At 39.3% G+C, this 24,582-nt stretch overlaps 1 protein-coding gene across 1 annotated transcript in view; it reads right to left on the bottom strand.

Annotated features, from left to right (window-relative positions):
• Positions 1 to 654: 654 nt before the first annotated feature.
• The window catches only part of SLCO5A1 (solute carrier organic anion transporter family member 5A1), a 135,894-nt gene continuing 111,966 nt past the window's right edge, over positions 655 to 24,582 (bottom strand). The window contains exons 5-8 of the mRNA XM_055091148.1: positions 9,968 to 10,127; positions 7,352 to 7,593; positions 5,233 to 5,297; positions 655 to 1,352 (exon numbers count right to left, since the gene is read on the bottom strand). Coding sequence (XP_054947123.1) covers positions 895 to 1,352; positions 5,233 to 5,297; positions 7,352 to 7,593; positions 9,968 to 10,127 — 925 coding nt within the window. The 3' untranslated portion in view covers positions 655 to 894. The remainder of the gene's footprint in view (positions 1,353 to 5,232; positions 5,298 to 7,351; positions 7,594 to 9,967; positions 10,128 to 24,582) is intronic.

The raw sequence follows: 24,582 nt of genomic DNA, 5'->3' as shown, positions 1-24,582 counted from the left end.
AACGAAGTAGCTGTTCCCTTTTTCACGCTACGCTTATGGTTCCTTTGAAGCATTTGAAAAGTTCTACCCGATTTTTAGCTCTGCTATGGCTTACAATGCTATTAACAGTACTTTAGGGAAAGTTTAGCTTCCTAATTTTAGAACCGTATCTGCTTTAGTCTCTGACACCAAAAGTAACATGCTGCACTTACAGTTTCCCAATCAAATTGCATAGTTGAGGCAAATTCATTTGTGCTTTGTAGCAGGACTCACAGTAGGTGTTCATATCTAAAAACTTCGCTTTGTAAATGCAAAATCATGGTCAAGCTCACCCTTGTTCAGAGTGCATGCTAATGATATGCACCGCCATCACACTTCCCATGATTTTGTTAATCATGCACCCAGCCTTATACCATATTGGAGAATGAGCATCAAAGTTAACAACTCAGGGGCTTCCCTGGTGGCGCAGTGGTTGAGAGTCCGCCTGCCGATGCAGGGGACACGGGTTCGTGCCCCGGTCCGGGAAGATCCCACGTGCCGCGGAGCGGCTGGGCCCGTGAGCCATGGCCGCTGAGCCTGCGCGTCCGGAGCCTGTGCTCCGCAACGGGAGACGTCACAGCAGTGAGAGGCCCGCGTACCGCAAAAAAAAAAAAAAAAAAAAATTAACAACTCAGAAATGGTAACAACTCTATCTAAACTCCTCCTTCTTGGAGAGAAGAGGGGAAAGGCTCAGTCTTGTTGAGGTATCCAGCCCTCAATCAACAGTGGCTGTGTATACTGAGTTTTGTTGGTTTGAGGATTGTGTCTTTAGAGGTTAAAAAAAGAAAGAAAGAAAAGAAGGCACGGGTGTTTCTCAAGTCACCATATTCAACTCAACCAACAAAAGTCTTCCATTTTCAAGCTTCAGAAGGGAGGCTACATGGCAGCAGGGCTTTCTTCCAGCCCCTGGTCTGGGGAGGAACTTATTGCTTCTAGGAAGGGCCCCGGATAGGTCTGTGCTGTGTACTGGATCCCTTTTTGCAGACCAGTCTCTTCGTGGAATTCTCCCTGGGTGCTGAAAGCTGGGCAAGATCTAGTCCGGACAGACTTATCCGCACTGTCGCTGGGGCCCACCGTCTCACTCACAGTACTCAGAGGGAATTCTCTCCACCTCTGCCTCTGTAGCTCTTCCTCCTTGTATTTAATGGAGTACCAGGCCAAAAAAATAAAAATGAAGCCAACAAATTTGAGGCCGGCTGCCAAACCAAAATAGACAAAACGAAATGATGTGACATCGTACTCCCAGCAAGAGCCCTGCACGCCACACTCCTGTTGCCAGAGCATGCAGGTGGTGTCGATGACTGCTCCAAAGTAGATTGGAGTAGGAATGTACGCTAGAGTTGTCGGAAAAAGAAAAAGAAAAACAGTTAGCACATCTTATAAGAGGAGACAGATCTGTAAATTAACAGGATGCTTGTTTGCTCTAAAAACCAGGTGAAGGGAGTGGTTTTCTCGTGTTACTTGATTTTTTGTAAATATATATCACATCTTGTCATAATATTCTTATCATAGAAATGCTCACTAAATTGCAAATACTTTAAATCTTCTAGTTTGGAACTCAGAATGTGTTTTGGTTTTTAGGCATTTTATGATATTTATTTTATGATTTATTATTATTTATTATAGTTGACATATTATGATATAAAATGTCTAAAAAGCATTAACACATCTTTAGACATAAAAATTTCTATTGATAAAAATGCAATTAGGGAGGGGAGCTCCCTAGCGGTCCAGTGGTCAGGACTCAGTGCTTTCACTGCCGTAGCCCCAGGGTTCGATCCCTGGTGTGGCACCTAAGATCCCACAAGCCTCTCTGCCCAGCCGAGAAAATTTAAAAAAATAATGCAATTAGGGAATCCTTTTTTTTTTTTTTTTTTTTTGCGGTATGCAGGCCTCTCACTGTCGGGGCCTCTCCCGTTGCGGAGCACCGTTATTTATTATAGTTGACATATTATGATATAAAATGTCTAAAAAGCATTAACACATCTTTAGACATAAAAATTTCTATTGATAAAAATGCAATTAGGGAGGGGAGCTCCCTAGCGGTCCAGTGGTCAGGACTCAGTGCTTTCACTGCCGTAGCCCCAGGGTTCGATCCCTGGTGTGGCACCTAAGATCCCACAAGCCTCTCTGCCCAGCCGAGAAAATTTAAAAAAATAATGCAATTAGGGAATCCTTTTTTTTTTTTTTTTTGCGGTATGCAGGCCTCTCACTGTCGTGGCCTCTCCCGTTGCGGAGCACAGGCTCCGGACGCGCAGGTCCAGTGGCCATGGCTCACGGGCCCAGCCGCTCTGCGGCATGTGGGATCCTCCCGGACCGGGGCACGAACCCGTGTCCCCTGCATCGGCAGGCGGACTCTCAACCACTGCGCCACCAGGGAAGCCCAGGGAATCCTTTTCAACTTAAAAAATCAGATTTTGTTACGAAATACACAACTGGCCATATTAGAACCCTTTATGATCCACAAAAATTCAGTACACTTAGTTCTTGTGGGTTGGGTTCTAGCCTTGGATGCAGGAAGAGTATAAGGCAAGCACTGTGCCCTATAAGTCGGAAAGCACATCAAATGGCTCTTGGAGTATGGAAATAAATAAGGCATAATATTCATCTTTACAGCTTATGCAGCACCTGTGGTGAGTAGCAGCTTCATTGTTTGGGCTATGATGTAGACATTTCTTTACTCGCATAAGGAAAAATGTCTACCCAAGTAGACCTCCTTCATCACGTGCTACTCCCTTTGCTGAAATGTGTCTCCATTCCCAACTTGTTCACCTTGCAAATATCTACTCCCCCTTTAAATTCCTGACTCATTCACATGCTACCATATTACCATTGCATTTTGTGTACACCTCCATTTTGTCCACTATCACCCAGTATTTAAACTATTTGTAAGTCTGTCACCCATAAGCTCCTCGATGGCAGGGACCGTGCCTTTTATTCTTCACATCCCAAAAAGGACCTATCAGGACAGCCCATGGATCCTCAATAAGAGTTTATAAAAGGAAGTGATGAATGGAAGGAAAGGAAGAAGAAAAGAGAGAAGGGAGGAAGGGAAGGAGGAGGGGAAGAAGGGAGAGAGGACAGGTGGGCTAATAGCCCAGGAGGCTGCGAGTGGTACATTTTTATCTTTTGGCTGCACCCCACGGCATGTGGGATCTTAATTCCCTGACCAGGGATCGAACCCAAGCCCTCTGCATTGGCAGCATGGAGTCTTAACCACTGGACGCCAGGGAAGTCCCCCAAGTGATACATTTTTAAATACGCTGTATTCATTTCAAAGGAGATATGGTCACTACAACTGAAATGTAACATTATTTGGGCTGGGCAAAATAGATGAAGGGGATTCAGAGGTACAAAACTTAAATCATAAATAAGTCACAGGGATGTAATACACAGCATAAGGAATACGGTCAATAATATTGTAATAATGTTGTACGGGGATAGATGGTTACTGGACTTATCATTGTGCTCACGTCGTAATGTTTGCAAATGTCAAATTGTTAAGTAGTACACTGGGAACTAACATAATATTGTACATCAACTATGTGTCACTTTTTAAAAATGTAACATCATTGAAATACCTGAAACTCTCTTCTTGCTTTGGCCCTTGGGGAAATGGAAAATGGCCGGTTGGCCTAACTATACTTTTTCATAATCAGTGGAACTTAAGGTAAGGTTGAATTAAATAATAAATGCCTGATATGTTTGTTCTCCCTCCACTAATTCCTTATGCTGTGGTGTGCATCTCTTGACTTATTCCGCATCCATATGAAATCACCCAAGCCCCTGGCATCAGAGACAGGCCAAGCAAAAAGGAGGAACTACTTTTTTCTTTTCTTATTCAACTACCCCTTTGCTAAACAAATTTCCTTCTTTGAAAATAACTTTTTTGTTTTCAATGAGAAGTATAAGGCAAACTTCTTAACTCAATCAAAGAATGTCAGTAGTTCCTTGAACCAGCATTCTTTGGAAAACGGTGCTCTCAAAGTATTAATGTTACCAAAAAAATAAGCCGCCCAAGGAGTTCTCTGGCGGTCCAGTGGTTAGGACTTGGCGCTTTCACTGTCACGGCGGGGGTTCGATCCCTGGTCGGGGAACTAAGATCCCGAAAGCCGTGTGGCATGGCGCCCCCTCCGCAAAATAAGTAAAATTAAAATCTGATATTTAAAAAAAACAATAATAATAAGCCACCTAATTCAAAGCCACCAGAAGCCTTTGATGCCCACTGACAAGTCCTCACTCTAAGTCTGGGCCATCAAGCACAACATGAGACAAAATGAGAATTTCAGAGCGTATTCATGTTGTCAAGGGCCAGATGATTTTTAAGTGTTTAAAATGTTTCATCCTTCAAGATTGAAATAAGCAACTTGAATCAAAAAAGTAATTTTTTGTGCTGTGGACAATGATACTGATTACTGGGGAAAATAACAGCTGAAGAAGATGACAGACTGCCACTTAAGAAAGAAAAAATATGCCTGACGATGAGGAAGTCATATAAAAATACATTGAAATCCATCAAGGGAATGGGCCACTTCACACGCTGTTTCCCAGTCACTGTCCCAAGACATCACAAGTGATGCAGTGTTTATAAAAATCAGAAGGCTATTCTTCACGTCCAAATAAACTCTGGGACTTACCCCATTGACATAGCGCTAACGAGCTTCTATTGTTAATAAGTAAAACGTAGTCCTTAGATATCAGTTTGGAAAACTTTCTCTTTTTTGTTTTTAGAATTTTTAATTTCTATTCCTCAGGAAACTTGATCGGTATACTCTTTACCCAGCCCAATAAAATGACTGGAAAGAAGTAAGAATTGAAGTTTTCACACACACACAAAAATGAGCAACAATTCCCATCACTTTCATGTTACAAAAGGCACAAAAGGGACAAAAACATCAGGATCGTAAGCCCGTAACAATTTCTGGGTTCAAGATTTCTTACTCTACGAAACTCTGGGGAATTTAGCCCAAGTTTATGTTCACAGTGAAAGAGAAACTGATCTAAAGTCAGTTTTGTTTTCTTTCATCAGTGACAGAATTACTCAGCTTTTAGCCCAAGTCAGGAAATGAGGAAGTTGTGCCTGACACTAACCTGTAAAATCCTAACTGCTATGAATGGTAACAAATGACTTGACTTGCCATTTTTAAAGGACAGTGGAAATTTGCCATCTACAAAGAGGAACAAAGAGGCACTCTTGGAAATACAGGAACATACCAAGTGTTCGCAATAAAACAAACTGCATTCCCAGGGCAAAAGGTCTCTCTTCATCTTCTACGGACCTACGAAGAAGGTAAAGAAAGAAATGTTTTAGAATAATGACCTGAAGAAAATGAATGTCAAATCAAGCTTGCTTAGCTGCAGAGCCAGGGAAAAAACATGCTGGGCCAAAATATTGAATTCGCTAGAATTTACTAACAATAGCAGAACAAGACTGCTTATGGCTAAATCACCGAACAAAGGTCTCCCCAGTGAGACTGCAAAGAAACTCCGATTAACTCCACTTTCTGTGTAAATAACGGTGGAAGGACAAAGGTTCAGAGCTGAAGGTATAGAAGGTGAACGTACAGAAGTGGCTCTAACTGCGTTTGCTGAAGGTACAGAAGTGGCTCTGAGTTTGCAAAATCAATTCTGTTAAAAAAAATATATATATATATGTAGCATTTTATCCTAACTATTGCATTCTTTTTCTCTGTTTGCCTGCACTTTCCAGAATGGTAGGTGTGTACACTGAACATGACTCCTGTAATTTCTCAAGTATAGAGAAAAAAGGTTTTTTTAAAAAATGGTCCCAAAATGTGTAGGAAACAAGTCAAAAGTTAAAAGAAGAATGAACCCTTCCCAGTCACCTCACATTTTCTTCTTTTCCTAAAACTTATGCTCCAAGTAATTCCCACATGGCAGGAAGATTGGAGTCTATTGATTTTGTAATTAGTAAAGATTAAAGGGCTCTTTTTCTCAAGTTTTGGGTTAGAAGCCAACTGGTGATCTGCCATGTTTGAACATTATAAAATGGGCAGCCCTTATCTGGGTTATTTAACATCTCTTGTAGAATTAAAGTTCAAAGTATTAGATTATTAATGATTCACATTTTTTCATGACGAAGTACTTTATCCTTTCTATCCCATACACATAGGGTTCTCGGTATATAATGTAAAATTCCCAAGGACCAGCATGCTTGTCATCTTTTCCCCTAATTTCTTTATTTTTCTCATAGCAATTTCCCCAGTGTGGAACACATTTTTGTTACTCCATAAGTATCTGCTGATGGAGGAATTGAGTGAGTAAACCATTGGGACCAATGGGACTTTCGTGTGCTGTTATCTGTCAAGGAATGCATCGGCTGAACATCGTCTAACTCAGCATCCCGTAGAAGGGAAGCCAGAATATGCAGAACAAGCATGGGGGCAGCCCAACTGCCCTGCTAAGAATGACGCCTCAGCAGATGCATCCCACCAGGTGCCCAGCCTTGTGGGGTACTGAGGAACCAGGGAGGACATAAAAGGGAGAAGAGAGACTGACACCCCTCACTCCCTCAGTCCCAGCCCCCCTAAAGCTGCTGTGGGCGTGCTTTTGTTTCTTCACCACGCTGCCCCCCTTCCTTCCTTGGTCCACTGCAGTCTTTACTGCAAATACCAAAACTCTGATCCGAACGTGCTGGCGTCAGCATTTTAAATAGGGCTTCCATTAAGGTAACTTTCACATTCTCTCTTAGAAGCCAAAAAACACGAACAGGATATGTAACACAGCAAAGAAAGCACAGCATGAACAACTTAATAAATACGTTTCCAGGTCTGTCCTTTCCTTGATTCAATGTCAAAATTTATGACAGTGAAATTAATTAAAGCAGCATTTGGAACTGCAAGACCAGCAGCAAAATGGCACTGATCCTGGAGTATTCACCGTCTACAAGGTTGAAGATAATATTCTTCACTATGTGCACAATTTAGCAACTTCCCCAAATGACTTGCCGCCTCCTCTAGGGCCAGGTTCCTTGTAGCTATAACAGTCATGGCTTTCAGTTCCTGCGCTTGAACCTTTTAAGGTAGAGACTTCAGGGACCAAAGGCGCCCAAAATAAGTTTCCCTGAACTATAGGGAGAGAACGCATCTGAATAAAGAAAGTTTAGAAGTATGAAATGTTACCATCTTCCCTTCCTTTCCTGACATGGGAAAACTCCCTTCTCTTAAGTTCACCAGGTAAATGTCTGAGCACTTTCCTGCACAATCTCACTTTGCTTTCCTCTCTGTTTTACCACATCAGCCCCCAGTCTGGACCAGGAATTCTGGCAACTCTGAGTGTATAACCCACCCTAGACGTTGAATGCTGTCCTCACCTGAGAGTTACTATGATGGCTGATGGCTGGGCACATGCTGTGATGAAGGTCACTATGAACAGAAAAGCTAAGAACGGAATGAGGGTGTTACAGCTCCGTTTACACTTCCCAGACACAGCGTAGCCGTTCTCATTGAGATACGTTTTGACAATAACCACGCGGAGCTGGCTGCGCTGCCCCACTGTGGGAGGCGTGATCACTTGGCGGCTTTGGACACAGGTGCACTCTGTGTAATTCCGTATCTAAGTGATAACAAAGATCAGTTGGATGCTAAGCAAAATTCAGCATAGGAATAGTCAGACAAAGTTAAAATGCTCTAAAATCGCTCTAGCATTAAAAAATATGCAGAATATTTCATTGAAAATATCTTCTGGGAGTTCCCTGGTGGCCTAGTGGTTAGGATTCCAGGCTTTCACTGCCATGGCCCGGGTTCAACCCCTGGTTGGGAAACTGAGATCCCACAAGCCTCACAGAGCGGCCAAAAAAAAAAGAAAAAGAAAAAAGAAAGAAAAGAAATTATCTTCCTCGTTTCAACAGTTAGGATCCAAAGAGTGCATCTAACAACATCAAAATCTGCTGGTCAAGACTGTTTAAACCTAAACTTTGATAAGAAGATTTCAACGTTCAATTCTATACCATTCACATTCCATATGCTCATTCGGGGTCATAATCATATGCTGTTTCCATGGTTGTTTAATTCTGGGGCTCTCCAATTAAAGAAACCCTTCAAAAACAGGAACTAAGCCTTATTTTTATTTGTGCTCACCAGAGTACCTAGCATAACCCTGAACACAGTGTAGGACCTAAAGCAAATATCTGTTAAATAAATACAGAAAATTCATAACGCAACCGTGATGACTTCAGCGTCTATAATAGTGAACATATCATTGGCTGTTTCATTTGAAACCAGCTAATGCAAAGGACTAAAAACGTGTTTCAAACAAAACAGCCAATTAACCTTTCCCACCTATTATGCTGCTTTTACTGAATGGACATCAGATGAATTCACTGTCACTGTGACCTCTTGACCACCTAGAGAAGCAGGAGGAACAAATACAAAGATGGGCCACTGTTTGGCTGCCTGTGCTCCAAGGACTGTGGGCCTCTTTGTAAGAATGATGGCTGGCCCGGGGATATGATCCGCAAGGAGCCCGTGTTTTCCCCACTCCCCTGAAGAGAGTTTTGAAGCCTCAGGTTATTGTTTATCTTGGCAAATGACCAGATGTCTGGGCCAGAGTAAGGTCCAGAAAGCCTGATGTTATCTCCTTCCACTCCCTTCTTTTTGCACTCCCAGGAAAGAAAGTCCAGAAATGGAACTAGATTCCATAAAATAGGACATGTGGTCATCTGTGTGCGTGACCTCCTTAGTCGTACTTACATCCACATTTATTGCCAAGGGTAAGGCTGGTCAAAGTTGCTACCGATTTTTAATTATGCAATGCTCTTGGTTTTCCTTATCAATTGAGTTTTTAGTGTGTTGTTTGGTTAACCCTACAATGTGTAGCAAGACATCTTTGCATATTTCTGAGTTATCCTTTCCAATAACTAGACTAGAAGACAAGTTGTATACATGGCTGCTTAAATAGGGATAATCCATGCCCCTGTTGTTAGAAAAGTGTGTATCAATTTTTCAAATTGTGATAAGACAGAGACACTTCACGCTTATGTGCTACTTATACGCTTGTGTTGTCAATTTTCAGCATGATATCAAGTGAGTGTAATAAAGTCATTTTTAAAGTTAAAAAAAAAAATGAGCACGCTGTACCAGAGGACTCACTCACTCCCAGGGAAGAACTTAGCCACTGAGAAGAATAGATCTCATTGTCCCTTTCAATTCAGTCACACCCTGGAGCTCACCAATTACATAACTGGGGGCCAGCAAAAGGAATCTCAATTTATCACTATAGTTTAAAACTCAGAAATCAAATATGACATCCCCAAAAGAGGCAGTCAGCAGTATAATCCCACATCGCCTGCACAGAACAAGCAAATGCACTTTAACCTTTTAATGAAAGCAGCCTCCTACAATCTCTTCTTATGCAAAGAATGAAACAAGGCTCAATAAAGAACTGAGTAGACTATGAAAACCTTCTCCCACAGTATTACAGACTATTTATAATTCACGGGGAAGGGAATTCTCAAAATAGCCTATTCTTGAACTGACAGAAATATCTTTACTCTGAAAGTTTAAAAAAAAAGTCTGAACTAATAGTCTATGAAAAATGGCCATTGCCCATCTACAGGCTCTGATCAGGGGAGGTGCTCTCCTATTCTCTTCTATCAGCACCAAATGTGGTCGTCTTGACCTTCAAGTCCATCACAAGGGCCCTATCAGGGTAACAAAGGAGAAAGCTAGCACTCAACCTTATAAAATTTCACTGGGTTGGCACAGAATGTAAGCAGGGGAGTGCTGATGTGGAATCAGATCACTATACACAAATGCTCCAATCATCCCTGGAAAAAAAAATGATATAGTATTGCATAATTTTCTTTCCTCTGGGTGTTTGACAGAGGGTATTTTGTAGATTATTTGAAGTTTCTTGAAAAGGGAGACTGAAGCCTTGTGTTTGCATATGAAATCTAACAACAGTACAGGAACTTGTGAAATATACTCACCCCGGTGCTCATGTTACCACTATTAACACAGCCAGCCAGACAAGGGTTAAAGTATGTAATTCCATCCGATCCACACACTGGCTCATACTCGTGTATTTTACAACCACAATTCACATTGCAGCTTCCTGTCAGATTCCTATGAGGCATGGTCAGAGAAGGTCTAAGAAAAAAAAGAAGTAGACCATGAGCAAATTTGCTAAAATAAAACTCATGGGACAGTTCTTGATGTTCAGTCACGTGTCCGTTTTAGAGAAGATATTGCCATGAAATCAAAACCATGGTACCTTGACGTAGCACCCTAGATAATTATTTTTATGACTTTAAAACAAAATATAAAGAAAAATGTTTCAATTTTCTGGTCCTACAGATTCAGTACGACGTTCGTATCAAATTATTTATCATACCTCGATTCTATCCTCCATCTTGGTGATACGGATCTGAGCTCAGACGTTCTAACCTTCATATAACTAAACTATTCACTATAGACACTTGGCTCTATGTCTTAACAAATTGGACCCTCAATTTCTTTAACTGTAAAATGGAAGAAATACTCTTCTGTGCCAAACTAATAATATCATGAGGGGGACATTAACATGGAATCCATCAGAGTTATCAACATAAGGTCCTTTGACCAAAAACTTTAATTATTCTGGAATAAATTATCAAAGAAAGACATGGGACTCTAGAAAATCAAAAGGAGGTGATTTTTCAAAGACCCTCAGGAATCACATCACTGGTTTGATTCAGATGACCAGAGAAGAACCATTAAACTCTCCTTCCCTCAAGAATGCCCAGATGTGGATTTACAGGCAAACGTGATGGGTTCTGTTTTCTCATGAGATCATGATGTCTGATTCAAAGAAGTGATACAATATTTTAAACTCTAATAAAATCAGTTCAGGCAAGAAATATAAAAGGAGGAAAGGGGACTTCCCTGGCAGTCCAGTGGTTAGGACTCTGCACTTCCAATGCAGGGGGTGCGGGTTTGATCCCTGGTTGGGGAACTAAGATCCCACATGCCTCGTGGCCAAAAATCCAAGACATAAAACAGAAGCAATATTGTAACAAATTCAATAGAGACTTTAAAAATGGTCCACATCAAAAGAATCTAAAAAAGGCGGGGAGGGCAGGCAAGTAAGGATATAGGGCCCGAGAGAGAGATGTAAGGAAATGGCTATGGAAAGACAGAGGCAGGCAGGTACCCAGAGGGAATCATGGAAGGATGAAAGGGGCCCTGAGTGCTCACATCCAATGACCTCCTTCCTTTGCTTTCATGACCACCATTTTTAGGTGTCACTGATGACGTACCCTTCCTAAAGCCACATGAACTGGCAATAGCAGATCCTTCATTCACCTGTCCAACTATCCATCCTCCCTCCATTCAGCAGATATTTTGGAATGTCTGTTATGTTCCAGGACTTACCTTTAATGACTATGTTGAGTAACCACTCACCCAGTAGCCTAGTCCATCCCAACCATATGTATTAATCCATAAACATAAAGTGTTGTTTGTTCAAAGGCTTTTCTCCTGTGTCCTCTGTCACACATTGATAACTGAGTCATCGAATTTTAATGGAAGGAACAAGTTCACAGCAATATTTAAACCTTACCAAGAAAGACTTCCAAAGAGGCAAAAGGAAAATAAACTCTATTCTTCATTCATATCCCTCCACAGAAGAAATTGTCACAAGACTCTCATAATTATTATATTCACCAACTCTTAGAATCATACCATTCGGTAGTTAGAGAAAGCCCGCGCACAGCAATGAAGACCCAATGCAGCCAAATAAATAAATAAATAAATAAATAAATAAATAAATTGAATATACCTTTAAAATGTGATTCGGGACCAGTAATTCTCACAGGGGCAGCAAATTCGGCAATGTCAGGAGACATTTTTGTTTGTCACATCTAAAGGGATGCTACTGGCATCTAGTGGGTAGAGGCCAGGGCTGCTTCTAAAAGTCCAACAATACACAGAACAGCCCCTCCCCAGGATAAGGAATTAACTGACTCAAATCTCAATATACTGAGTCTGAGAAGCCCTGTTCTAGACCTATTTCCACATTCCAAGGATGATGAAATGGACATCTAAGGAAGCCAAATGATTCATTATGAGGCTGATTGGTGCTATTTTTAAAAAACATTTATTTATTTATTTATTTATTTTTGGCTGCGTTGGGTCTTAGTTGCAGCCTGAAGGCTCTTTAGTTGTGGCGCATGGGCTTAGTGGCCCCACGGCATGTGGGATCTTTGTTCCCCAACCAAGGATCGAACTCACACCCCCTGCACTGGAAGGCAGATTCTCAACCATTGGACCACCAGGGAAGTCCTGATTAGTGCTGTTTTAATTGATATCACATGAAGAGTATTCTGTGTGAATTACTATGATCTTCACTAGTTCTTCAAGAACCAAACTGCAAGCTATGACCAAATAAAAGGGATTTATATGCCTGTGTGCTTAGTCACTAAAAATGACACGCTTCAAATCCATACAATAGGGCTTTTACTATGCATATTTAAAAGTTACAAGGAATTTCCTATTAACAGCATGCTTCGTATTCATTTATGACAGCCACATATTTCAAATACCTCTCCTTTATGGGTATGTCCACTCAAGAGAAAGGAATCTAAAGAGAATGTCAACAGATGCTCAGAACACACATCAATGACAGGAAGGCAAAAGCTTTCCTGAGTTCTGCAAACAAAGGTACAGTCCCAGGTCACCCTTGGGTATGCTTGCTTTTCTCATGAGATCATGGTGTCTGATACAAAGAAATGATACAATATGGAAAGCTCTAAGAAAATCAAAACAAGCAACAAATATAAATAGCAGTGAAAAGAAAGAGGCATTCATGGAAAATGTCATTCGGAAAAAAGGCCATAGTGGCACAAAAAAAAGAAAGATGCTGACACAGTTAATCCTTTACACTGCGCTGATTTTAAAAAAATTATTTTTAAGAATAATAACGTCTTGTTTGATTATCACTCACACTCCAGAAGACAGACTGGATTCGAATAATAGGGCAAGTGTTTAAATCTGAGTCACTCCAAGCAACCTCTCATTAGCCTGAGCTAAGACTATCATGGGAGTACAAAATTTACAAGGACTGTAGTATACCACACTCATCCTTGTACAAAGGGACAGTACATCACCTTTCTAATAAATGAAAACATTACTGACAAGTTAGCCTTGCAAACAAGAGGCTCATGTTAACTCAGTGTCCATGTAAGTGTTCTTTCCATGACAGGAACAATGACTCACTAACAAATGTCTTATAACTACATGGTCCAAGCTGTAAACCTAGGTCACACATGACATGTTACTATAAAAACATGGAATTATAGAATTAGAGAGATGGGAGGAGTCTTTGAGGTTAACTAGTACAACTTACTGATTTTCAAGCCTAGGAAACTATGAAAGGTATAATGACATGCCCCACAATCATTGAGGCTTTAAGAAAACCAGCCATGGGGAGACCAAAATGAACAGAAAAGGGAAGAAGAGCAAGCTTGCTGCCTAATCTTCATTAAATCAATTGCTTAAGGATCAATGTTTATTTAAAGTAACATACAACAATAAAACAGATTGAGGTTTAACATAAGTAAAAATCTCTACCATGGAGCCATTACAGCTGGGTATGTAAGGATACAGTTGCTCTCAAATCACACACATATTCTCGCGCACACACACACACACACACACAAAATTGTGTCACATCACCTCACCCCAAAACTTAAAGAACGCTTGGACTTCCCCACCTGACACACTTCTACTGGTTTCCACAAATCAAAGAGGAGTCCCTTAACCTTCTTTCTGCCTCCTGTTAATTTTCTCCTTACTAAGAGATATGACAAATAGGGATCCATACATCTTATATTCAAACCACATGGATTAAAAGAAAATGACCCATGCAACAAAAACCTTACAGGCAAAATATACTAATCAACTAAAAAAAATGGTATCTTTCTCATAATTTCTTAAATTTTTATCAATTTATCTCAGTCTTTAAGGAGACTTCAATTAGAATGTTTCTTTTCAATTCTGCTTAAATTCTTGGCTTTATATTAAAGCCCTTCCTTGGCCAGATATAGCTGTGCAACTTCAGGTTTATAAATACTACTACTATCATCATCATTATCATTTAGAACTAACATTTACATAGTCCTAATTTTACTCCAGGACTTGTATACTGAGATCTCTATAGAAGTTACCTCATGTATTCCTCATGAGAATTAAAATTATTATGACTGTGTCTCCAACTTTCAGATAATGAAACTGAATATCTGAGAGGATAAGATAGGTACTGTTAAAGTTCACAGAACTAGTAAGAATCAGGGAGGAATTTAAACCCAGTTATCTCTGTCTCCATAGTGCGTACCCTTAAACCCCTACAGCAGCGGACCCGCTTTGTGTAATTGGCCATGGTTTTCCTTGAGTCTTCTGTGTGCTCATCCTGCTCAGCACGGCCACAAATAAAAAAATAAAATAAAAAATAAAAAGAGTGGGTTCAATTCCATATCTACAATTCACCAGTGCCATGAACAAACCTAGAGAGACTTCACTTGTGTTGTAAAACAGAGACCAGAATATCTATTTCGCAGGGTTGATGGGAGGATTAGATAAGTAAATGGATACCCAGCGCCCAGCGAGTTCCTAGCACATAACAGGCACGAAGATACTGATGTGTTTTCTTTATCTGCACAGGGCAGAAGCAGGAAGGAATAAAAGTAACACAGTCACAAACACAAAGAGCCCAAAAGGCCTTCATGATGATTTTCTTTTCAAAAAGGAAGATGTCATTTTCTTATTTCCTCATATAGAGAACAGTCAGAAAACTAGATGAGGGTCCAGTTGCAGGCCTACCATTTAGAAGCTGTATGACCTTAACAGCCTAATAGTTAATGGCTGTCAACGCCCCTCCTGCCTACATGAGCGGAGAGAAGCATGATCAACACAGGGGAGTATGTAATAACTCATGGGATAGCTTAGGGTTCCCCAGGACTATACTCATGAAAGTTACGGTTACTGCATCCAATCATTCTTTTTATTGTTAAAGCTTCCTTTAGCTTTGTAGTCAACAAATTCAAACCAGATATAACTTGAAATTTACATATAATAACCTACAACTTATACAAACCGTCTCTTTAAATCCAGAATCATTTTTAATAAAATGATGTGTCCCTTGAACAACGTCTTGAAATGCCTTTATTTATTTTTAAAGTAATATATATTCATTGTAGAAAATTTGGAAAATACAAAAGGACTAAAAAGTCAAATTAAACTCACACAGTAATGCTACAATCCAGGAATATCCACCATTATGCTTTTAGTATATTTACTTCCCTTTGCTCTTTTTTCAATATGCATATAAATGAATGTTAATAACATATTGTTGTCAAGATTTCACAGACTGTTCTAAATTCTGTTTTTCCTGCTAACATTATATGATGAACATTTTCTATTGACTATGTGAATATGACGTTATGAATGGCAAATTTGGCCCCGAGTTTAATAATATAGGTTCAAGGCTTACTGTGTTTAAACAGATATTATATAGTTTTACAGAGTTCCTGTAATTTGTTTAGATCTCAGTTACAAAACTTAAAACTCACTGGAAAGAAAATTTGCTTACATTTTATATCCCCTCGATACTCCTAAAAAGGAAGTAAAGCAAATTTTGTTTGTATCTCCCAAATAGAGCCAAAAATAGATCAAATCATATACTTACAGCTAGAAATGAACTGTAAGCCTATTAATAAAAGTAGCCAAGATAATCCAGAAACACACATATCTAAGATCCTTTAAGTAAACTATTTTTTCTCTACTTTTCAGGAATTGCCTTTAAAATTAGTAATACCTATAAATAAATAAAAGATCTTGAATGGTACCGAAGAAATTAAATAAGAAAAAAAAAACGTTCAGAAGGTTAAGTTGTCTGTGAAACACAGAAGAGAGGAATGGTTTAATTAGAGAAATTAGGAATGATCTGGCTAGAAATGCTAGTCACTCAAGGACTGGTAGTAGAATACTCTCTAAATACTGGCAGGATGGCAAGTTCAGGAGTGGTGACAAAGATGATGAAATGTACCTTTGGTGAGTTGCAGCAAAGGTCTGAATTAACAGACAATATTTATGTCTTAGTACCTTGGGACAATAAAACTATATTGAGAGAAGTAACTTGAGAAGAATACCCCAACCCCTGAGATTTTGGACCTGTGGACTGGTGGATCACAGTCATTGCCGAAAATGCTCTCAGAAAACTGAGCAGATGCATCTTCGGCATATCATAGCTCAAGAAATCATCCCTGGAAAAGTTCTGACCCAGTAACTCAAGTCTCCAAATCAGAAGATGATATAATAGATTTTAGTTCAAGTTCAAAGAGGTGACACTTGATGAATGAAAGATAATAAAGCTAGAATTATTAAATGATTTATCAAGACAGTACTGTTGAAAAATTCTGTACATGGACATCAGATTTAACCCCATTTGAAAAAATTATTTGAAGGTAAAGAGCAAACAACTCACATTATACAATGTGTTTATATGAAGTATTGCTTAAGCTACAGTTTTCACTGGCTCCTTTGTCAACAAAATGATTAGGACACACCTGTGTGAAATACAGTTCAGCAGACACAGAGGGGAAGCAAAACACGTTTCTTAATTAAAACTGCAGGGAAATTGTGGGTGCTAGGAGAATCAAATCTGAATTTTTTTTCTTTAGTTTTGTCATATTGTGGTTAGAACACTTAACATGAGATCTACTCTCTTAACAAAATTTCAAGTGTACAGTACAGTATTGTTGACTACAGGCCCAAAGTTGTACAGCAGATGTCTAGAGCTTAGTCACCTTTTTTGTTGTTATTGTTTTATTTTGTTTTAGAAAAATAAAGATTTATTTTGAAGGGAAGTGAATAAATCTTTAATATAATCTATACTGAGTGACCAAACCAAGTTAATATTACTGTTTAAATTGCCTAAGGATCAAAGTTTGGCACAATTGTCAATGTTTGCTACCTCATAAAGACACCTCCCTCTAAATTCAGAAGATAAAGGAAACTGGAGATCTGACATATTGTGGAGTGGGGAGGGCTGTCCAAGGCCATTTAGTGAAGTGGACACGCCTCCTTTCTTGTTCATCTTGCTTTACTAAAACGTTGTTTCCATTGATTAGTCACTCCATGTTTCCCCCTTCCCCCAGACCCTGGCAACCACCATTCTGTTCTTTGATTCTATGAATTTAACTATTTTAGATACTTCATATAAGAGGAATCATACAGTATTTGTCTTTCTGTGACTATTTTCTTTCACTTAGCATAATGTCTTCAAGGTTCATCCATTTCGTCGCATATTACAGAATTTCTTTTTTAAGGCTGAATCTTATTCCATTATATGTATATATGACATTTTCTTTATCCTTTCAGCCGCTGATGGACCTTTAGACTGTCTCCACATCTTGGCCATCAAATCTGAATTTTCTAAGGGAACCACTAATAACACATCAGGTTCATTCTACAAAAAAACTGTGACTCCATTTTGGCTCAATAGGAAAAGTTCATCTTTCTAAAACATCCCAACCCCCATCCCAGGCACTTAGGTGTCTCTTGAGCACTCGATGCTAATTCAGAGACGGGTTAGTCATTAACTCCTTTAATGTCAGAAAATTCACCACGCTGGTGAACCTGGAGCTTCTCACACACACTTTAATAAATGGAATTGGCTTATATATTGTGCTTTCTTCTTTGTGTTTCTTTTCTTCTTTCAGGACAGCTTAATAATTAAAAACATTACATTCAAAATCAGAGAAACCTGGGTTCCAGTCCTAGCTCTATCATTTTCTAGCTGTGTGACTTTAAGCAAGTTATTTGATCCCTCTGAATTTCTTTCTCCTCATATTTAAAATGAGAAAAATAACATTAAATAGTTATTTAACAATTGCTTATTACTGTGGGTTTTATTCCATTTTATCCTCTCTATAATTATAAGAGATCGAGACTATTATCAGCCCAACTTAACGATGAGGAAATTGAGGCACAGAGAGGTTAAGGAATTTGCCAAGTACCTTATTCAATCTTCACAGCAACTCAACACGATCAATACTGTCAGTATCCTTACCCTAAAGATGTAGAAACCAAGCACAGAAAGATTAACTAATTTGCCCATACTCACACAGCTAGAAACTGGCAAGGTCAAATATTAGTGCATTATTGAAAGAAATGGATGCATTCTCTATAGCTTTCTGAGCAAGGAGGTGGTGTGTGCACTTAGATGTGTGCTTATATAAAATACAAAATGTATAACAGCACCTCAGTGTAGTACTCAGAAAGGATACAAACTCTAAAATAGATAATCTGGGTTTCATGCAGTTCCACTCGTTATTAACTGATGACTTTGGGCAAATCATTTACTCTCTAAGCTCAGTTTCTTTAACTGAAATATGTGGTTAATAACACATACAGTGGAGTGATGTTAATAACACATACAGTGGAGTGATGTTGTAAGCAGTATATATAAAAGATATACATGAGTGCCAATCAGCATACCTGAGCCAAACAGGTGTCTAACAAAGGCTCCTTTCTTCACTGCCACTCCCTTCATCTCTCTCTTTATCAGCTTTAAAGGAGAAAAATCCTACATCCAAGGCTCAAAATCATGCAGAACTACCATTTTTACTAGGCAGGCCAACCATGTACTGATGAGCAGGCTGTGCACTGCACAAGAGCACCCAGCCAAGGGAGCAAGGAGAAGCTGAAATGTAGTCCATACCCTGCTTGGAGAAAGGGCCCCATTATTCTTCACACAAAGGTAACTGCTACTCTAAAAGTGTCAAACCTGTGCAGCTGTACCACCCAAAAGTGTTTATACTAATTCAATTTTAACTCTCTTCCTAGAAGTATTCGGGGAGCTAGAGGAATTCTCCAACGAAACTGGGTTTTTCTTTTGCTAGTTTATAAACTTCGATGAAGTCAGGCTGCAAATATTAGAATGAATGGATTCTTGCGGCAGTCTCTGGCACTCCTAAGCAACTTTTCTTTGTTGAATACAATTAAATGAGAAGAAATGTACCATAAGTCATGGATTTAGATAACTACAATGTTTATTTACATCAAGTTCTTACTAGTTTCAGCATCACTATATAAGTAATGTCCCAGTGCAGAGGTGGATGCCAGACATTCATTAATCTTTTAAAAAGGAACAAAAGAGTCGCTTTGCATGATCTAGAAAGGAAGGGAGTAAAGCCAAGAAACTAACTTTTTTCAACACATACTAACTGTTAGACTCTGTGCTGGGAAATATCAAAAACCTTCCCTTACATAATCCTCAAAATCAAAGCTACAAATATTTGTTTATAATATTTAAACGCTTCAAACTGGAGATTGAGGATGGAGGAAGGAGACACTGACTTTTCATTTTCTACCCTTCTGCATTATTTTAATTCTTTCAACCGCATGTGTTTTACTTTAATTATGCTTGTAACCAGGTATGATTGACATTATGGCCATTTTATATACGAGGAAACCAAGAGTTAACAAGATTAGATAATTTTTTACAAGGTCACATAGCTAGAAAATGATGGCGCTATTACTTGCCTTTGAAAATAATACTATCTTTGAGGGGAGAGGGAAGAAAAATTCAAGGAATTCTTACTTGGGACCTCTTTTTTCTCAGTAATAAGGAATACGAGGTTGTCTGACAAGAAAAACAAGCTAGGGTAAGATTAAAAAAAACTTGAAGAAAGGAATTTTTTTTTTAATGGACCAATATGAGGCATAGGAAAGGAAGCTGACTAGGGCCAAGTAAATGGATTGCTCAGCAAAGATGAGGGCCTGCTAAGATTGGAACTCATCAATTTGTAATGGAGCAAATCAGCACAATTATATAATTTTTTCCCAGTAGTGCTAGGGAGTCCAGAATCAGTTGATTCAGGATTGGCAAGACCGATGTGGTCTTAAGCAAAAGCTTTAGAAGTCTTGAGGGGACTTGCAGTTTAAAAGCAGGTAAGACATGGAGTCTGCCTTCCACCCCTTCTGAGAAGGCACCTGAAATAAAAGTGAGTATAATGAAAATGAACCAAGCTGGCAAAGAGAAATGGAAAGAGCGACACCAAACTCCATGAAAATAAAAGTGGACAGGCAAAGGTGCATGTGAAATGAGCAGATGCCACCTTGGAGAAGAGCCAGCCTGCCCCATGGAACCTCTACACGACTCTGAATCCGAATCCAGCAGGTGCAACAGGGAGCAAAAGTGACTGCGAAGCTGAAAACAATGCGACTCACTGGAGACCTAAGGGAGAGAAGACTGTATCAGTGGGCCCTTCCACTCTCATACCCACCCCCTCCATCCCCAATTCAGAGCCCCGAAATTCATCAGAAAGCTCTTCTAAAGAAATCGGAACAAAATTTAAAAGGTAAGCGTCTACCTTAGATGTTGACAAATCAGGATAAAACTCCCTCGTTCTTGTGTGTGGTGGGGGGTGAGCGGGGGAGAGGGACACATAACCTGACAGATGCTAAACTGAGTCTTGTCAACCTGTAAAACCCAGAGTAAATGAACAGAAAAATTGATATTTCAAATAAAATGATAAAATGTAAGACATAGAAACGAAGTAAAAAAATAAATAAATAACTGAATTATATGCGCAGAGAGATCTGAGAAGATATTACTCCTGTTCAAACGACAGCAGGACGTTATGAAGAGGGAACACTCAGAATGCCGAAGAAAAAATTATTTTCAAAATTTAAAATTTACATAAAGAATAAAAAAGTAGGTTTGGAAAAATCTCTCATAGCAAAGAAAATATGAGAAAACAAGTTAAACATACAGGTAAGGAGTCTGTAAGTTCCAACATCTGAAAAACAGGCGTCCTGGAGAACATAGGGAAAATGAAGAGGAGAACGAGTAAAGATATAGTAGAAGAAAATCTCCCTGCGATTAAAAGAAAAAAAAGGACATATGTGTTAGATTACAAGTGCCTAATACAACGAATGAACAAAGCCCTGGGCCAAGACATTCATGCGTCTGTCCATTCATTCATACAACAAACTTTGTTGTAGATGGCGGGGCTGCAACTATTATGTAGGCAGCTATAGTAACTGTTCTCAAGGAGCTCATATTTTAGAGACAAAAGACAAGAGCAAAGCAAGTAAACAAGACAATTTCAGATAATGGCACGTGCTACAAGGAAACTGAAGAGGTGATGTAATAAAGAATGAGGGGAGAGTGGGCTCCCTTATATTGGGCAGAGAGGGAAAGTCTCTCCAAGAAAGTGACATTGGAAGAGTCCAGCCAAGACAAAATCGGAGGGTAGAGCATTCCTTATGGAATTTCAGAACACCTTGAATAAAAAATATCCTCAAAACTTCCAAATAAAGTTGGTAATGGAGAAATGAGAACTCAGACTGAAATTAAATTTCATTTAAGTATCTGCAACATTAAACACTAAATGACCAAGCAATGGTTTCCAAGTTCTCAGAAAAACAAATGTTTAACCTATAATTCTACACCCACTCCAACTATCATTTAAATGTGAAAGAAGAATAAAGACATTTTAATACACTTATGGTTTCAGACAGCTTTTCTTTCCATGAACCGTTCCCTAGGAAGTTATCCAAGGATTTTTTCTGGCAAAATGAGGAGTTAACAAATAAATAACTGCACAGACAAAACCTAGTGGATACAATTGAGATCTATGAAAGGAAGTTCCAGGATATAAGTTATGCAAAAGAGCAACCAATCCAATTGAAGCAAAATTATGGAGAGTTTCAGAAAAAAAGGATTCAATAAAACAGAAAGTATAATGAGAACTTAAATATATATATGGACAAGATAAACGCCAGTAGTAGGAGAAAGAACAGGCCTTTGGAACTCAAGGACAAACACCACAAGAAAGTCGTGGTCCAAATATGATAGAATTTTAAGCAGGTTCCCTTCCCCACCCTACTTAGTAGATGACTACTTCTTCTTCCACGCCCCTCTATTTTCTGGAGAAAATGAACCAAAGGCTCTGGACTTAAGAGCACCACATGAAAGAGACCTTTGGCAAGATGCTAGGATGATGACAGAGGAATTTGGTAAAAGTTTGCAAAATGAACAGTAGCACCCTAGCCTCTTCCACCCACCACCCTACTCCCAGCTCTAGAATGCCAGCAGCTAGGCTTACAACCCTGAACCCACCGCAACACAGCCCAAGCCAGGAGATAGGAGCATCCTTCACTTGAGGAACTGAAGCACCTCAAAGGTAAGACCTCAGGTTCTGACACTGAGCACCCCAGTGAAAATGCCAGCTGTCCCCCTGCAATTACCCTACAGTGAGATCCACTAAATGACAAGCCATAATGAGATATAAAATAGTTTATAAAGAATAAGAAAAGTAGAGAATCAATGAAGGAGAGATAGGAGAAAAAAACTGTGGAGAGAAAATAACAACAATTACATTTTTTTAAAAATTTAAAATGGAAACAAAAGACATGGTCTCCAGACATTAAAAGTTCATCAAGTGCTCAGAGGAAAAAAAAAAGTGTATTGTGGTGAAATTTGGGAATACTGGGAATATAAATGGAAACTCCCAGGAAGGAAAAGTAGGGCACATACAAAGGATTGGGAAAAAGAAAGGCCAGAATTCCCACAAGAGCATTAAAAATTAGACAAAAATGGAGTGAAAGCTTTAAATTTTTTAGTGAAAATGATTCATCCAGTCCAAAGTTCTTAACCCAGCCAATTTGGCAATCAAATGTAATTGTTAAAAAAAAAAAAAAGAGGCTATTTCATGAAAAATCTCCAAAAAAAAAGGTAACAGCCTTGACAGCCTTCCTGTAGCTACTGGAGGATGTGCTCTCACAAAGTGGGGGAGGAAGCCCAAAAAAGAGGCATCCACAGAACCCAGAAAATGAAGGATCAGTACAGAGAGAGGCAAGTGAGATTCCTGGGGCAACAGCGGGGCAGCAGGCCCAGAGGGCTCCCATACAGATGACTCCAAGGGGTGGGGAAATGGAATCCTGAGTTCATCGGATGGGTGAAAAGTCATATTGAGATTTCTTGAGCCCTTAGAGGATATTGGAAGGCAGAAGCAGACTCAAAGAAAACAAAGGAAATGAAAATAAGGCAGTGATTTAATTCCAGGAAAATCACTGCTGTACAAAGGAGGAAATCTAATCACGATACAGTACTTGTGCCTCAGCTGCTAACAATACTGTCATAATCATACCATGAAAATATCAGAAAAGGATTTGAGCAGAACTTGTGAAGCAAATGCTAGACTCCTCATTTACTAAGACAGGAAGTCATAAATAATGTCTTCATTTGGTTAATTTATACAGTATGCTTTAAAAATATAGAGGGAAATACCAGAAGAGATAGCTAAAAAGAATGTTAAATTATTGGCCCTGGGAAGCAGGGTCAGGAGACTGCTGGTTTTTTCTTGCTAACTTTTAATATTCTATTTATGTTTTCCAACTGTAGTAAACATAATTTGATAGAAATTGTTCTTAATGGATTAGTGATGAGTAATAACAATAGCTAGCTATCACTGAGCACTTACTGTGTGCCAGGAGAGCTGTGAGCTTTACACCTGTTTCTTGTGTAATCCTTGCCTGTGATCTTTAGGTCAATAGACTAAATGTTTGGGTCCATGAAAAATTCACATGTTGAAAGCTAACCCCAAATGTGATGGTATTTGGAGTTTGGGGCCTTTGGGAGGTGACTGGGTCATGAGGGTGAAGCCCTTATGAATGGGATTAGTGCCCTTACAAAAAGGATCCTAGGGAGATGCCTCACCCCCACCATATGAGGACACAGCCAGAGACAGCCATTTATGATCCAAAAAGCAGGTCCTCACAAGACACCGAATCTGCTAGCACCTTGATCTTGGACTTCCCAGCCTCCGGAATTGTGAGAAATAAACTTCTGTTGTTTCTAAGCCATCTAGTCTATGGTGCTCGCTTACAGCAGCCTGAACAGATTTATATACTGATACGTGTCAGCCATACCTCAGTTTTGCCCTCTGTAAAATCAGAATAATAATAGTACCTACCTGATTAGGCCTGTTATGAGGATTAATGAGTTCATATACATAAAGCATTTAGGAGAATGCTTGGCATGCAGTAGTGTTAATATAAGGGTTAGCTACGCTTTGAACATCATCATTATTATTATTATTGTGACAGAAAGTTTCCAACCCAGGTTGTTACATTAAAAAAAAAAAAAAAAAAAAGCTCAGAAAGGAATGTATAGGGGCTTCCCTGGTGGCACAGTGGTTAAGAATCCACCTGCCATCGCAGGGGACACGGGTTGTGACAGAAAGTTTCCAACCCAGGTTGTTACATTAAAAAAAAAAAAAAAAAGCTCAGAAAGGAATGTATAGGGACTTCACGAAGAGTAGCCCCTGCTCGCCGCAACTAGAGAAAGCCCACGCACAGCAAAGAAGACCCAACACAGCCATAAATAAATAAATTAAAAAGAAAAGAATGTATAGAATGCTACCTTTTGGATATAAAACAGAAAACACTGAAAATACACATTCATAGTTTCTTGTATAAGGAACATCCTTGGAAGGGTACACAAGAGATGAATTAAAGTGGTTCCCTTAAAAAAAAAAAAAAAAAAAAAAAAAAAAAA

Source organism: Physeter macrocephalus, chromosome 15, assembly GCF_002837175.3.
Source record: "Physeter macrocephalus isolate SW-GA chromosome 15, ASM283717v5, whole genome shotgun sequence".
Taxonomy (NCBI): Eukaryota; Metazoa; Chordata; class Mammalia; order Artiodactyla; family Physeteridae; genus Physeter; species Physeter macrocephalus.
The sequence above is the reverse complement of the archived record's forward strand: the minus strand, read 5'-3'. Positions and strand labels throughout refer to the sequence as shown.